At 33.6% G+C, this 16,409-nt stretch overlaps 2 protein-coding genes across 2 annotated transcripts; one reads left to right on the top strand and one right to left on the bottom strand.

The window, feature by feature from the left end:
- Positions 1–201: 201 nt before the first annotated feature.
- On the bottom strand, positions 202–4,608 carry LOC144852859 (leucine zipper transcription factor-like protein 1). The gene is made up of 8 exons (XM_078710889.1): positions 4,517–4,608; positions 3,988–4,115; positions 3,273–3,467; positions 2,976–3,030; positions 2,662–2,802; positions 2,155–2,310; positions 1,603–1,707; positions 202–1,472 (listed from the first exon to the last, which is right to left on the bottom strand). Exons 1-8 carry the CDS (start codon positions 4,517–4,519, stop codon positions 1,350–1,352), a joined length of 906 nt encoding a protein of 301 aa, XP_078567015.1. The 5' UTR covers positions 4,520–4,608; the 3' UTR covers positions 202–1,349.
- Positions 4,609–5,335: 727 nt separating this feature from the next.
- On the top strand, positions 5,336–15,558 carry LOC144846938 (eukaryotic translation initiation factor 4B-like). Its single transcript, XM_078703589.1, has 16 exons — positions 5,336–5,426; positions 7,108–7,251; positions 7,469–7,665; positions 8,372–8,654; positions 9,125–9,136; positions 9,432–9,497; positions 9,852–9,953; positions 10,443–10,559; positions 11,220–11,294; positions 11,901–12,095; positions 12,608–12,661; positions 13,225–13,447; positions 13,651–13,754; positions 13,918–14,157; positions 14,414–14,616; positions 15,132–15,558. Exons 1-16 carry the CDS (start codon positions 5,396–5,398, stop codon positions 15,195–15,197), a joined length of 2,112 nt encoding a protein of 703 aa, XP_078559715.1. The 5' UTR covers positions 5,336–5,395; the 3' UTR covers positions 15,198–15,558.
- The last annotated feature ends 851 nt before the right edge of the window (positions 15,559–16,409 follow it).

The raw sequence follows: 16,409 nt of genomic DNA on the forward strand, positions 1-16,409 counted from the left end.
GGGGTTAAGGAGGCGTCTTCTTGTATATTCCTCTCATTGTTACACAATTCAGTAGTGTTAGTTAAGTTTCCTTCCACATTATCGATATAGTTTGAGACAGAACTCATATCCGCTCTTTTCCTTCATGACGCAAAGTCGAATTTGAAGCAACCACCATCACCGTAAACTTAATACAGTAATTTACCATCAAAACTCAGTGACTCGAATATAGCAGTTTAAAATGTATTAATATTAAATTTTGTATACATACAAATACATATACATACATTTTATGTGTACGAAGAGCAAAAAATAACTAGCTGTAAAAGTCGCTCAAGGTCGTCAAACATGAATGTCATATAGTGCATAATATAACCAGGGACATATATACTGTATATGTAAATCCTACTGTCAAATTATTGAAACAGTGCTCATATTCGGAACATGATATATATATAGGGATATAACCATCTACATCTACATCCATCAACGGCATTTTTTTGTTTGATATCAGCTTAATAACGCATTGGTAGTTGTAGTAGTTGGTTGTTATAAAATACTCTTATTCATTATATCCCATAGAACTAGCAAGCAAAAGTTTTACAAAAGAGCAAGAACTCACTGAGAAACAGAATGTGTATAACGTGTGTAAACTTGTCGTTTTACTCTATCAGCGATTTGAAAGCATTTGGGCACAATGGTTTCGAGAACTGTGCATTACAGAGCAATAGATGATTTATAGAAAACATATACAGTAAACGAGTTAATCATTCGAAAAGTATCTAGAAACAAAATGTTTAAAAAGACTTATTATCTCACATTTATGAATAAAAAAAAGATGTATGAAATATAAAATAAAACACCTTCAGAATACATAATATATTCAGATTGAAAGGAAAGAGGTAGGAGAGAGGTAGCACTGGAGTACACAAGTCTACAGAATACCCTATTTCTACGCACATTGATTATTCTACACTATTTCCATTAACATGTATGTGATTGTAATATTAAATTGTGAAAAAAAAGATAAAGTGTGCATTTACAGTCTCATCTTGCTAGTGTCAAACTAAATTTATATAAAATCATTCAAGGTATATTTTAATTAGACAAATGTTTAAAGAACCATACATATCTAGATTAAACTTGTAATCTTTTACGAATATAACTATAAGTACAAAATAATAAATAACAATAAGTACATAAAATTCAGCGAATAGGCCATGGAGGTATACCTCCATGAGTAGGCTTCGAATTTGAAGCCTGAGATACTGGTTTCTGTAGGCTTCTTTTTGCTATCGCTAGGAATGGTTTAACAGCCTACGCTTAAGTTTAAGATCTCTCTATTGCAGTCTGCCATTGCCGCGGTGTTGTTAATCATCAGACTCAAACTGTTTTAGCTTCTCTCTTAGTTCTTTAATTGTCTTGTTCTTGTTTTGCAGCATACTCTTCAAGTTCTTGTATGCTCCTGTTTGACTGAATTTCTTATCAAGTTCCTGGAACAGAAAATAACGTTAATGTTTTAGTTCATACAATGTCTCACACAAGAAATGGTATAGAATACAGGGTTTCCCATCCTGTAATTTGAACAAAAATTTAAAAGGTCTATAATAAAGAGTGTGGTACCTTTTCTGTCATCCTTAATTGCTCTTGCACCGCCAGCAGTTTGTGAGCTGTATCTGCTAGGTCACCCTGGAGACTGTCAGCTTTAGCAGAACTTAAAATCTTATTCTGAAAAAAAATGTAGACAGATTTATTATTTATATAAGTACTGTATGAGTACTGTAAATTGAATGCAAACGGACATTATACTGTTTAGGTAAAAACCCCTGGAGCATCTAACTACCTCTCAATTTAGATAAGATGTTATTGCAGACAGGTATATATCACTTTTTATTCAGTTAAATTAAAAACATACATCTAAATGTAACATCTCGTGGCCAGAGGCCAAATTGCTAGTTACAAATTACATGATATATATGATATACATTTTGGCCTTTACAAAGTTCAATCAATCATTCCATCCACTTAGTGCCATTCCAATGTCATCGTAGTGCCCTGGAGCTGCTGATGAGTGTCTAAAAGGTAGATTGTTCAAGAGCCTAGGTTCAACAGAAATGAAAGTCCGATCTCCATAATCTCCATCATCCAAATCTGTGGTTTATTCCTAATAATTACCTTCTCCATTTCTGATTGGGCAGCATTTATCTGATCTTGTAGACTACTTGTATCATACGGTTGATGATGACTTTGGTTTCGTGCCGCTCCAAGTTCATCTTGTGTCTTTCGTAAATCAGACTCTAACTTTGACTTATCACTGAAAGCATCAGATGCCTATTAAAAAAAAAAAGTTCTGATATGAGAAAGAGTAGTTAAGTATCAGCAACTTGTGCTTACTTTTTAAGTATTTTTTTTAAGCGCCTGAGGGGTTGCCACTGGTAGTGAACAGAGATAATGAGATTTGGAAAAGTAGTATACTAAGGGCATTCAAATTGTCAAAACATGGCATTCTAAGTTCTGTATCACCTCATCCCCTATAGATTTTAGCATGGATAGAATATTAGGTTAAGTTCAGCACTTAATTTTAGGGCATGGAACACCATGTGTAAAAATTGCGGATAGATATAGCACTAAAGAGAGAGAGAGGAAAAACAAAACACTTTTTAAAATATCAATTTCGTTAACCTTTGCTTCAACTTGTTGCAGCCTTGTTTTCAACTTCTCATTTTCTGCTGTTAGTCTGTCAATCTCATTCTGCAGTAGCTGCACTCCTCCACCTTCCAATGGATTCAACTTTCTCATTTCAAAGGTCGGTTTTGAGGATGCCTGCAAAACAATCGCAGTAGTTGACAAATCAATCTGTATGCTCACAGACCAATCATGGATAATTTTATACCTCCATGGACCAATGTACACAGGCCTGTCACAAGCATTATTTTATTAATGCAACAAAATATTTTTATGAAAGCATAACAAGTAAAGGATATAGCAAGTCTTACCGCTTTTCCAGAAAATTCCAGGTCCTCAAAGTCTGCAATCATGTCTATCAATTCCCTACAAATTAAAATCAACATGCATATTTATATTATTCACAAATAAAGCAATTGTAAACACCCCAACACAGTAACCATGGTATCTATTTGTCAAGATGGTATTATAGCAGAGAAGATATATCAGTCTGGATGACTTTATAACCTTGGCAATTTGCCAGGTTTTTTGTTTACATACAATACAATGTTAATACAGTGTTCATTCAATTTCCACAAGTAATGTAATTTTGGTCTAGAAGATGTCACCTGTTTTCTAATTCTGAGATGTTGGCTTGCAGAAGTAAATGCCATTTTTCTGCCTGTTGAAATAGCTGTCTCAGCAGAAGAACATTTGTATGGGTGTTGTTGATAAGTTCTGTCTCAACTTCTCCACGCAGCACAACCTGAAGGCCATCCAACATGTCAGTTACTTCATCAGCTGTAAAGGTGTCCTCAGTCAATCTATTCATCAAAAGGAAAGAAGGGTATGATGGGATGAGTCGGGTATCCTATTTTAGGTTCCTGGGGTAAAATTCTTGCTGTATGTATTGGCTATATTAGCATGGTATTAGCAGATCAGGAAGGGCTAATTTGACACAGCAAAATTTATCCTCAAACCGTTTCAGATTCTGAACACTGTACATAGCATGACATTTATTTAATCAAAACTTTAAAAGATAAGTAACTTCCTTGTATTATAATTTATATAAATATTTATCACATTGTATTATTTAATTATTGTACTATGGTACAAAACATATTTCAAAATTGTAAAGATTTTGACAATAAAGTTGACTTCATTGTATCTTGTACTAGAAATGACTATCTACCATACAGCCTTGTGAAAGCAAAGTTTAATGGTTTTTAGATTTTATCAAACTAATTTTTAGTTTTATAAAGATCCTTTTACAGCTATTCTTATTAGGGTGCTATACAAATGAAAATTATTGTTAATAAAGAAGAATAAAAAACAAGAAATTACCGGCTATCTTTTAAATCTTGAAATCCTGAGTCCACAGCCTTCAGGTTCTGAGTTCTAAGGTAACGAGCAAATCTCATATAATTAACAACCACTTCATGATGATGTTCATTCAAACCAAGATCCCCAGACTGTTGAAAGAAAATACAAACAAACAAATCAAACAAGGAAAATGGAATTAAATTGTTACGATTGTTGTTATTATTGAGTTAAATAATTACTAGCCTCCTACAACAAGGACCTGCGTCAAGGTGCCAGCCTAAGTCGTCAATTCTGAGATCAAAAAGTAGAGCCTAGGCCTAGACCCGGGCCGTAGTCTTGGTCCTGGATTTAGACTCAGTGTGCCTGAGTAGGAGCTAGGGCCTAGGCGCTAGTGTGTAGTAGAGAGGCTTCCTCTAAAATAAAAGGCCTAGGCCTAGCTAGGTAGCCAAAATAAACCCAATAGGTAGTCATAGATCCAGTGAATATTCATAAAATGTAAAGATCAAACATTAATTATATAAGCCTGTTACAATAAATGAATAATAGTTACCATTTTGAGCGTGTAGATGGAGGTTTTTAGAAATTAGTATTTACACAACACACCACCGCCTATTATATTGACAAAAAATGAATTAAACAGCGTCACCGTCGCTATAGTACAATTTTTATGAAACGCCGTAAATGCATAAATAATTATACTTATTTAGTATTTGTTATTGTTTATCATGTGTTTTACATTTAGAGTAGTAATGAGCTCCAATTAATTTAGTGATATTACATAACTTTGTGATGTGAAACTTAATTGGAGCAGCGCATGAGCAATTCAAAAATACATGTTACAGTATTTGTAAATGAGTGCGTGCCACAGTTAGATAAATATTTTTATTAGCGAGTGCGACTGGTACTTTTGAAAATACGTTCAGTGAAAATGAAGAAAATGCATTTCTCTTTGGAAAAGTTGTGTCTTGATTGGTATAACTTCATTTAAAAAAATATATTTTTCTATATAAAAATATGTTTTTAAAAAATGAATTTTTGCAATTAATTACTTTTAGAGTTTAAAGTTTATAATCTAGCCTAGTATGTATGCAATGTAATTCATCGATTAATAGGTCTATGTTTCTGTTTATGAATGTCGTTTTAGGATTAATATAATTTTTTTTTAATTCAGTGTCTATTTTTTACGGTTTTTAATGTACTACAATTACACCTTATTTTATATATAGGCATACAGACTTGTCTACAAATATCATTAATATATTTTTTTCATAGTTTTGATTAAATATTTTCCTTTTAAGATTATTTCAGAAATTGTTTAATAAATCATTATTTTCATCAAGTGATTTTTTTGACAAAAATATTAATCGAATATGGAGCGGCAACATCAAACAACTGTGGAACTCTGGGAAGGAAAGGACAAATCTCACGCATGCTGGAAATATCCAATATGGCTTCCGCGGGTAAGGTTTTTGATTTATTTTTCTATTATTTTTACATTTTGTAGCTATTAAAACTATTCTGATTTCATTTGACGTTGCAATACAATTGTACTTTCGATGTGTGTCATAACGATTTTAGCAATTGTACCTGATAAATAGTAGATCACGGTATTTATTGTGGGCCAGCCTGTCGATAATTTACAGCCAGCAGCACAAACACACACAGTGCACACATCAGGGCGGTCAACGTGTCCAGGTTTGGCACAATATTCGCTCAGATCGTAAACTCAGCCTAGACCTATACTCACAAAACTATAAATAGTCTGAAAAATCTTAGTCTTGCTTCTTGTCAGTTTGTGAACTTAAAGAATACTGTAACATTAATTAAATAAAGTAAAGACCATCATGAATGAATTGAATTAATAAATGTCAAAATGTGTACACACTCTCTCCCCCAGTCTCACTGGGTTCAGGGACGATTCGGCCCTGAGACGATTCGGCCCGGGACTATTCGGCCCACTTTTGGTGGGACGATTCGGCCCACTTTTGGGCCGAAACATCCCACTTTGTGGGCCGAAACGTCTCACTTTAGACCAAATTCATATTCATTTTTTTTTTATTTATCAAGTTTTTAAAGGTGTTTAACAATCCGTATTTTATTGATATTGACAAAGTTGATATAATATATATAATAAATTACTAAAAAAACGTGATTTTATATTCAATTTATTACTTCGAAAACCTTGTTTATTTCGTGCATTCGCCAAGCGGCCAACAGAGGGCGTAACTTGTTTACATCGTTCGCGTGACTAAAAAATGATTATTTTTGACAATGTTTTCAAAATGTTTGCTTTATTACATCTTTATCACTAGTAGTGCTACCCCATAGTCACTCTGAAAATAAAGTTTGGGGAAAAAAGCTTATTTTATGATTATAAATGCATATCAAAGCCGATAAATGTAAGTGTGCCGAATCGTCTCAGGGCCGAATCGTCCCGGGCCGAATAGTCCCGGGCCGAATCGTCCCAGGGCCGAATCGTCCCGGGCCGAATCGTCTCAGGGCCGAATCGTCCCGTTACCTCTCACTGCATCCACCATGCAGAGAAAGTTAAAGTCAAGCAAAGTTTTTTATTTTATTGTAGGCTGTCTATCATCAATTTTCTAACAAATTCATTGATTTGGCACAAACCCTAGATATCCTATATGATGAGTGACCTCTCTACCATACATTAATCCAGTAATTATAATAATATTAATTATTATGATCACATATGAGACGGGAGTTTCCCAATATTTATTAAAGTTTTGTTCCCAATAGGGCACTAGAATGCAAGTAGGACGTAAGCGCAATGTAATTTAACCAATCACGTAGTGATGTGATGGACATCAACCTTAAAACCTCAATCAATCTCCAGATTGTTATACAAAAAAAATCCACTAATATTACATCAATTTACCATTTTTTAGACACTAATGTACTGTATAAACTTCTTAATAATCATTAGCCCATTTCAATGTAATTTACTGGGGCTGTATCAACCAGGAAGCTGATACTAGCTCTCTAGCCACTATGTTCAATCAGGGAAGAGTTAAATTAATCTAACTCTTGCCTGGTTCAATCATGGAGACCTATGGTTCAATTATGTATGCTACATGGTGGTTTGTTTTCTTTTATTGTAATTCTGACACTATCTTCATACAGTAGGTAAAAAGAAAGGAAAGGTGAAGGGGAAGAAGTTGAATTTGAATGAATTCCTTGGAAGTGAAAGTAGCAATGCCCCTGGTAGTAGCTATGTCCTCAGCCAGAAGTCTTGGGCTGATGCTTCAGAAGACATAGATGATAATGGTAAGTTCTTTTTGTAAACGTCATGTAACAAATTACTAAACATTTTCAGCAGAAACAGGCTCTACTTCTGGTTAAAAAAATGTGCATTTAAAAAAATTGTTTAACTTTTAAATATTGTGTATTACAGTATTATTGTAAAGGTAAGCCAATTGATACTGGATTGATTATTTCAAAATGTTAGTTTATAATGTTGATCAATTATTATGTTACATTTTAGGTGGTGAATGGGCTGATGAAAGCTATAAAAAATCGATGATTAATAGGTCTTCACTGCCTACAGCACCAAGGAGTGCCCAGCCAGTTGAAATTGACAAAAGCATGCTTCCAGATAAACCTCCCTATACAGTGTTTATTGGAAATCTGCCATACGACGTTGAAGAAGATGATATTGTAGCATTCTTTAGAGGATGTAATGTAAGTATATCAAGGTTTTTAAATCCTTTGTCAATTCAGCGACCTTGATTTGTTTTTAATTTCTTTTGATGTGTGATTATAAAATAAGAAAGTGACCAATATTGCTAGGGTGTGTCTCTCCAACCACAACTAACTCTAAAACAAATAATACACCCTTATGAAGTACTAAATTTGCCAAACATTGAATATTTATTCGCTATTCACTAAAGCTTGGTCCACACTATGAAAAAGCGCAATAACATAAACATGATTTATTCACTAAAGCTTGGTCCACACTATGGAAAAGCACAAGAACATAAACATGATTTATTCACTAAAGCTTGGTCCACACTCTGGAAAACAAGAACATAGACATGATTAATTCACTAAAACTTGGTCCACACTATGGAAAAGCGCAAGAACATAAACATGATTTATTCACTAAAACTTGGTCCACACTATGGAAAGTGCAAGAACATACAGTACATTGGCGTACTGCACATGCAACCTTTAAGTAATTTTACTATTCACAAGTAATGTATTATCTGAACTGTCGCTTATGATTGTTAAATTACTTGCGTTGCATGTGAAGTACATCCATGGGCCCTGACCTACTTTTTGAACAAAACTTTCATGCACTTTATTGCACATCAAATATGTTAAAATTTCAATCTAAGTAGAAATCCATATTTTTGATAAACTGTTAAATTTAATATTCTCTTTCAAGGTAACGCAAGTCCGTTTGCTTCGAGATGGCGACGGAGGTCGTTTGAAGGGTTTCGGTTACGCTGAAATCGGTGATATGGAGTCTCTTATGGCAGCGCTTAAACTTAGCAATGAAAATTTGCGAAACCGGCGAATACGTGTCGATCTAGCAGGTCAGCAAGGAGATGGTAATCGAGAAGATAGAAGTTCGGATTGGAGGAAAAGAGATGGGGGAGGATACGGTGGTAGGGGTAGGTTATTTAAATCATTTAAACTTCCTTATGGCGTAATGATATGGAAATTATGCTAGCATGTGAGTGGCATGGGTTCAAGAATTGTCTATGCCATATTGCTTGTATCCTTAGGAATTGGCTCATATTTTGGAAGTAAAGGCGCTGGTCCTCTATGTATATAAAATCAAAACGATACAAAAAACTTGGTAAACTTGTCAAAAAGTAGTGTAGTGAACTAGAGGATGGTCTCCCAGTGTGTTGATCATGGTGGGCACTGCACTGTGGCTACCATGAGTTCATCAAAGTTTCCTCAACTGAAGACGAATAATACGTTTACATGTCAAACTATTACTTAGGAACTTATATGCTAGGTATAGTCAGTCTGCCACTAATGCAATAGCATATCATGAAATTGTAATTAGTTTGTACCTTATATGTTGTGACAACCTTTTCGTTCATCAGTGATTCACTATACATTGATCATTTAACAAATATAACAAATATCAATTGTTAATACTCTTTATATTTTTTATATTTTTCAGGTGGCGAGGATGGTAAGTTCTTCATTATCATTTTTGTTAATAACTGATAAATACTATGAAAAGCTGATTTATAACAATGTTATACAGTATGATGCTGAACCTTAACAAAAGAATTTACATGTGACACACATACAGGCTGTATCTCTGAATTCGGCTATGATACTGGACTGGAGATTAAAGATACAGTACAGAGAATCAGGTTTTAGTTTATCTGTTTAGTATGATGCTCTGATGTAGTGAGTTGTTACATATTACATTTGTACTTTTCAATTCAAAATCCTTGCTAGTTTTGATTTATTTTTCATAGAGCGGGCAGGTCGAAGTGAGGGATCATGGGATAGACCTACAGCAAGTGCCGACAGCTATGATGACGGTTTGTATTTATATTGTTTTAATTTACTGACATTGACCAGGTTACATGCACTTTGAATGCAAATCCGTGACAATGTTGTATTTGATTAGGTGTGGCATTTTTATGTGGAAATCTAGAGTAAAGTCATTACTGCCAATAACATAATTGTAACATTATTTAATACATATGTTATAGTTAATTGTAATTGTCTAATTTTATTTAACTATATTCTGTACCTATTTCATCCTTAAGGGCCACAATGGAAATAAGTTTGCAAGCGATGGGAATCATCTGAATTTATTTCACTATGTTTAATAAAATTTGCTTTGTTTTATTGCAATGTACTTTAATTTATTTATTTTTGATATTTGACAGGCCCTTCACGAGGTGGATTTAGGGATGATCGTCCGTATGAAAGTCGTGGTGGTTATAATAGAGACAGGGGTGGTGGCGGCTTTGACCGTAGCGATGGAGATGGTAATACTATATTAATTTTTAATTTAAATCCAAAGGCAAATTATTGAAAAAATGACAATGCTATGGGTGTCAGTGACTGTATCTCAATGGAACTACAAAAAAATAAAGCAAAAACCTAAATCAAAATGATAAAGTAAAACAGCCAGAAAAATCAGCAGAGCTTTCGCGCAACACTAGCCCTTCATCAGTGCAATTTAATTTCTAATTTAAGTATTTTTACTAGAGTGCCTGCGTCTCGGGCAGATTAATAGTTAATTTATATTTAATTTGTGTTTCTTTTTATGACCTTAACCTTCTCAAAACTCCACAATTTATATATTATAGACTTGAACAAATCTATAATTTTCATTTGGTTTTTACATTTTATTGGATTCACCTTATCAATATCTCGTAGTGTGCCAAGTAAACTGAGAGTGCGGTACAGCATATTATTGGGAACAACCTATATTTTTTAATAGGTATTGACTATTACCAAATTTGGTTATACAGGTTATAGAGACGGATATAGGGACGATCGTCGGTATGACAATCGAGGTGGTTATAATAGAGACAGGGGTAGTGGTGGCGGCTATGACCGTGGCTACGATCGTGGTTATGACGGAGATGGTAAAAATTTTTAATTTCTATGAAATTGATTATTAAATTTTTTTACTTCAGAGGTGTCTAGGGGCTTGAGTTTATAATAGGTCAAACAAACATTTAGGATGTTGCCCTTTAGATTATTTATAGAAAAAAATTTGCCCTTTGAAACTGAAAAATGTGAACTGAATAATACATATAGAGTAGAATCCCTCATAAAATATGAATAACATTTAACTGAATCATGTAATAGAGATAGTGTCAAATATTAATAGTACAGAGTTGAACACCTCCTTTAGGACATGCCTATTTAGGGAACACCTCTAATGTGAAAAGAATGGGGAGTAATGTTTAACACTTTGGCCAATCCCTATTCAGGTGACTGATTATGCAGGCCTTGTCTTTTAAGGCAAGTGAGTGCGACCACTCACCTAACACACTCCTAAACTGCCCTTGAGGTGTGCGATTTACAACACGCTTAAATTTGGTAAACTTCTACACACCAAAATACAAACGGCACACCTACAGCATCCCTGAATATATTGAGGAATGCAATTTGTTGCACACCTATAGTTTTCAAAAGACCTGGGGCCTGATTAAGGGGACAGTTGGGTATGAAGGTGTCCCTTAGTAGAGCTTCTACTGTACTTGCTAATTATAATTATAGGTTTTTGGTGTAATTTTCAGGTTACAGAGACAATGGTTATAGGAATGAATATGGTAATGGTGGTGATCGTTATTATCGAGATCGTGGTTATGACGGTAACATAACTAGCCATTGAAAAACCATCTAAAAATCAATCCTACAAACGATTTTTTTTAGTGAATATTTACATTATTATTTATTAGTAGTTTTATTATGATATATATATAAATATTTGTTTAGTGCTTTTAGTTACCTAAAGGTGCAATTTTATTTATTGAAACAATTTTCCATAACTTAGAAAATGTTCCTTAGACTGAAAAATTGATTGAAATTATTCTATAGTTTAAATAAACAAGATTTGTTTTAATCATAATCTGAAAACTGGTAACAAAAACCAACATTTGTTTACAGTCTAAATGTTCACATTTTGGACTACAGTACTATCCTTTAATATGTAATGTAATTTTGCTGGTTGGAAGTGAGCGGAGTCTTCCACCAAGTCTAAAGCTTATTTTAAAGCCTTCCACCCTAACACAACACCCATCCAAAACCACTTTATGACAGTTCGTCCTACCCACCCCGAGATTGTTAACTCCCGTCCCTAGACTTTTCCAAGTTCTACATCCCTGTAGAATGGCTGGTTTTGGACGCATTGTATTTTTACTTTTCAGAATTTTGTCCTTTTGCTTTGTATTATTAATGTAAAACAAATTTCTTTTCAGGTTATGGAAGCAGAGACCAGGGATATAATAGGGACCGATATGGCGGTGATAGAGGTTACGGAGGAGATGGCGGGTATGGTGGGAACAGGAGCTATGGACGTGATAGGGGCTACAGAAACGATAGGAATTTCGGTCGGGATCAAGGTTATGGAAGAGATGGTTATGAACGAGACAGAAGAGGGTTTGACGACCAAGGTAATTGTGGCATTAACAATACATAAAACACATTAAAAATATGAAATAGAAAAGAACTGTCCATGTGATAAGATTAAACAGATCTCTCATAATTGAAGGAAAAATAGAAGCGAAATTAAGTCTATGAGGAAAGAAAGAATACTGATCGTGAACAAAGAACTTCAGGTGGAGATGAGGAATAAATGTAAAAAAATAATAATAAACAACTAATATATATATATATAAATAAATACAGAAGGGTTAGGGTTGCTTGCGGGGTTTAAAACAATGAAAAGAATGCTTGATAGTATTAAAAGGATTGTTAGAGTAGTGGCTGGAAAGATATTTAATGCCTTTGCTGTAGTGGATATTAAATGAGGTATTTACACCTATTGCTTGGGGTTTAATCTTCATTCCACACTTCAGATTTAAGTATTCAAATGACCAAAAAAACATTGGGATTCACTTCCCATGAAGGATCTCCCTAGTGTACTGTACTTACATTTTAGAAGCTTGTTATTTAATGTAAATAGGTAGTCGTGGCTATGGTGATAGAGACGGTGGATATCAGGATGCACCTAGTGATGGTAAGTGCTGTGACATTAGGAAGCTTTCACACGTAACGTTAACGGATGATGTCAACATTCTACTCATCTGCATAACAGCGTAGTTCAGCGAACAGTTGCATTTATTGTTTGGCTTAATTAAAAACATAACTTTAAATTTGCCATTTGTTTTCATAATTATCTTACAGAATTTAATGATTCTTCCATGTTTCGATACCATTCTGACACTATTTTTCAGAAATAAGGTTCTAGACACGTAATTAAAGTTGTTTGTAATGCTTGTGCTCGCACAGATCGATTTGTTTACCAAGTGGGTGGAGCTTATGCGTTGCATGTTGGGAAATAGCGTTAAAGTTAACATTTACGTGCTCCTGTGAAAGCTCTCTATTAAAACTCATTGTTACCCTCATAAATGTATTATTCTTTACAATTGGAGTGTTAGATTGAATTAGATGAATGGAGCATCAACATTTCAAGTGAGAAAGTCCAACGTTTATTAGATCTTAACATAAATTTTAATTATTGAAAACATAAATTTATATAATACATTTAGTGAACATTGTTAAACTATTATTCTAAATTAGAACCTGTACGAGAGAGAAAAAAATTAGTTTTAAAACCAAGAACACAACCAATTGAAACACCTGCGGCTCCTCCTAAGCAGCCTGAAGCGAAACCAAGCCAATCTTCAATATTTGGTGGTGCTAAGCCAGTTGACACGGCCGCTAAAGAGAGGCAAATAGAAGAAAGATTAAGGCGAGAACAAGAATCGGAAAAGGCAGAAGTAGAAGAATCAAGACGAAACCGGTAAAACATTTATTGTTTTGGGTATAAAAAAAACATAAATGTATAAATTTACAATTTAAGTCCGGCAAAAAAAAACACCCTGTACTTTACTTACTAAATAAAATAATCAGTTATGTTGTACTTGTTCATCTGATTGCTAATATTCTTAAAGTAACAGATACAAAATATTCAATAACAATATAATACAATCTATTTCATTCCAGACAAATAAATCGGGAGAGACCACGACGAGATAGTGAAAGGTCAAATGACGAAGGTCGAACAAGGCATAGCAGTTCAAGTTCAACTGGAAAAGGACCAAAGCCAGGTTTGATTTGTTTCTTTCTGATAAAATTATTTTTAAATTCTCTCAAAATATCTGGTTTGCCAAAATTTCTAAGTATAGTAGACTTTTGTTATTTTGGTTTAAAATAAAATAAACTTTAATTCTAATGTAATATTTGATATGCAATTTTTTTCTTCTTTAAAAGTTATGCTAAGGAGGGAGAGTGAAAGGTCAGATGATGAATCGAAGAAGGATGATCAACCCCTTTCCCCAAAATCGCCGACTTCCCCACCCCCTAGGAAAGAAGATCCTTCTAAGGTGCTAGTACCTGCTCCAGCACCAAAAGAAAATGTTTGGGCACGTCGAAGTGAAGGTGTAACCTCACCAAAATCGGAAACAGCCCCTGCACCAACATCAAATTCTTCAAGTTCAGGGCAAAGGAAAGGTATTTGATAAACATATAATATATGTAAAGAGTCTGATTTGAACAATACCATGAAATCCCCAGTGGTCTAATAGTGAGGTGTTTCAAATTAAGCAGAGATTCCTAGTTTGAATGACAATCTCTGTCAATTTTACAGGTTATTTTTCTTATTCTCATATTTACCATATTTATTTATAATTAATTTCCCATATCTGGGCACACATTGCCTATGTATATATATAAACTACACTATATTTCATTCGTATATGTTTTTTAGATTATAGGCCACCACAAGGCAGAGGTAGAGATCGCAATGATAGAGATCGCAATGACCGCGATCGCAATGACCGCGATCGAAATGACCGCAACATGAGTGATAGAAAACCACCACATAGGGATCAGACTCGGGAGATTCAGAAAAAAACTGAAAAAGTCAGAAAACCAAGAGAAATCCCAAAATATGAAGAAAAATCGGCACCAGTAAGATATGTTTTAAATATTTTTATTTAGTATCTACTTCAATTCAAAGTACAATAAAAATGAGTTGGATGCATATCGGCCACTTTAAGATGTATTTTCCCCCAAAAACACGAAAAATTAAGATTAATGACATCAGACTTTGAATAGGCCATTTTGCAATTTTAATAAAGTTATTCACTTCTTTAGAAAAAAAAAACAACAAAAGAAATGGTTAATTAACCAAACACCATTTGTCTGACAGACAATTTAGGTATTTTTTGCAAAGTGAATAACTACTATGTGACATTAAAATAGCATATTTAACAACAAAATTAGAATAATAATAAATAATACACAAATAATTGGGCTAGGCTAATAGGTCTGGTTTTCCAGAAAATTGAATCGAAAGTGTTTTTAATGGTAAAAAATGGTAAAATAGAATTTGGGACCATTTTGGACCTCGAGAAATGTCTGGTTTTGGTAAACTTTGTTTTATGTACGATTTTCTAATTTTTGTATGTCTTCTTTTTTCAAAGGATTTTGCTCAGAAGAATAAATTTGCTGGTTTAGAACAAGATGACAATCTGTTTGAAGACGATTGAACAGTGAATCGTAAATACACAAGTATGGGAAAACAAGTTTTTATAATAGAAATCGAAAAAAAAAATTAACTTCTTAATGGTAAAAATATAGCTGTACAGTTTTGACTGCTATGCTACTACAGTATATGAATAAATAGGGAAAGTGGTCTGTTCTATTATATAGTTCCCTAATTATTAAATTGTTGGGATTTGCAAACTCTTGTACAACTATCTTAGAGTTTTCATTCGGGAATAAATATTTTATTCATTGTAATAAATAAGTCTGTAATTCAGAGTCGTGAAATCGGAAATTACGCGTGTTTGATTATTTAATTCATTAGTCTTGAAATCGATGTACATTAAATTGCATATCTGTATATGATTATTTGGATCAATTTTGTCTTTTTAAAAGTCAGAAATAATGACATCATTATTGAATAATCCAATTGATTTAGACGATAATTTGTATTTGATCTTGTTGATAAGTGAAATTTATCTGTAACCTGTGCATGTTGTCTTCTTTTAAATAAATCAAGTGAGCTAATTAAAAAGAATGGTCTGTCCTAAAGGGTCTATTTCTATTGAATAAAGTACCGCAAACAACAAATTTATCCTATGTTGCAAATAAAAAAAACATGGAATCGGTTATTTGTTGTACAGTAATTGCTTTTAGATGTGTGCTATCCTTAATACCACAATATAGTTCAAATTGATCAGGATTTTATAATTATTATTTCTAGTCTATTCTTCAAAAGCAATCTTCAAAAAAAAAATCTTGATACTGTATCTAGATTTCTGCAGTATCAGGAAGATTCCATAATACAGCATCACATGTGTTTTACATGTAACGCATATTATAATAACCTAACCTTTGACCCAACATTCCATGACACAGGCACCACATGTGGTACACATAAGATGTTGTATTATAAAACTTATGATAGTTACTGGCCAAATTGTGGATAAACCACTAGTTGACCATTTAAACCTGTTGGGCAGACCTGAATACAATGCAACTTGTACTTCAGAATGTGTCCAGTGGGTGCATCAAAATAAGCCTATTATTGTAATCATCTACACCAAATGAATTTGACTACTGCTGTATTCTTTTTTGCTTGGCATGTATGCTGCAATATACAGTATATGCATTGTGCTTTTCAATTTTAAAAGAAATTTTTTAAAACTAATCCCTATTTCACAATCTTTACAATAAATCATCTTTTTGTGATTTAA

The sequence above is a fragment of the Antedon bifida genome, chromosome 1 (assembly GCF_963402885.1).
Source record: "Antedon bifida chromosome 1, ecAntBifi1.1, whole genome shotgun sequence".
Taxonomy (NCBI): domain Eukaryota; kingdom Metazoa; phylum Echinodermata; class Crinoidea; order Comatulida; family Antedonidae; genus Antedon; species Antedon bifida.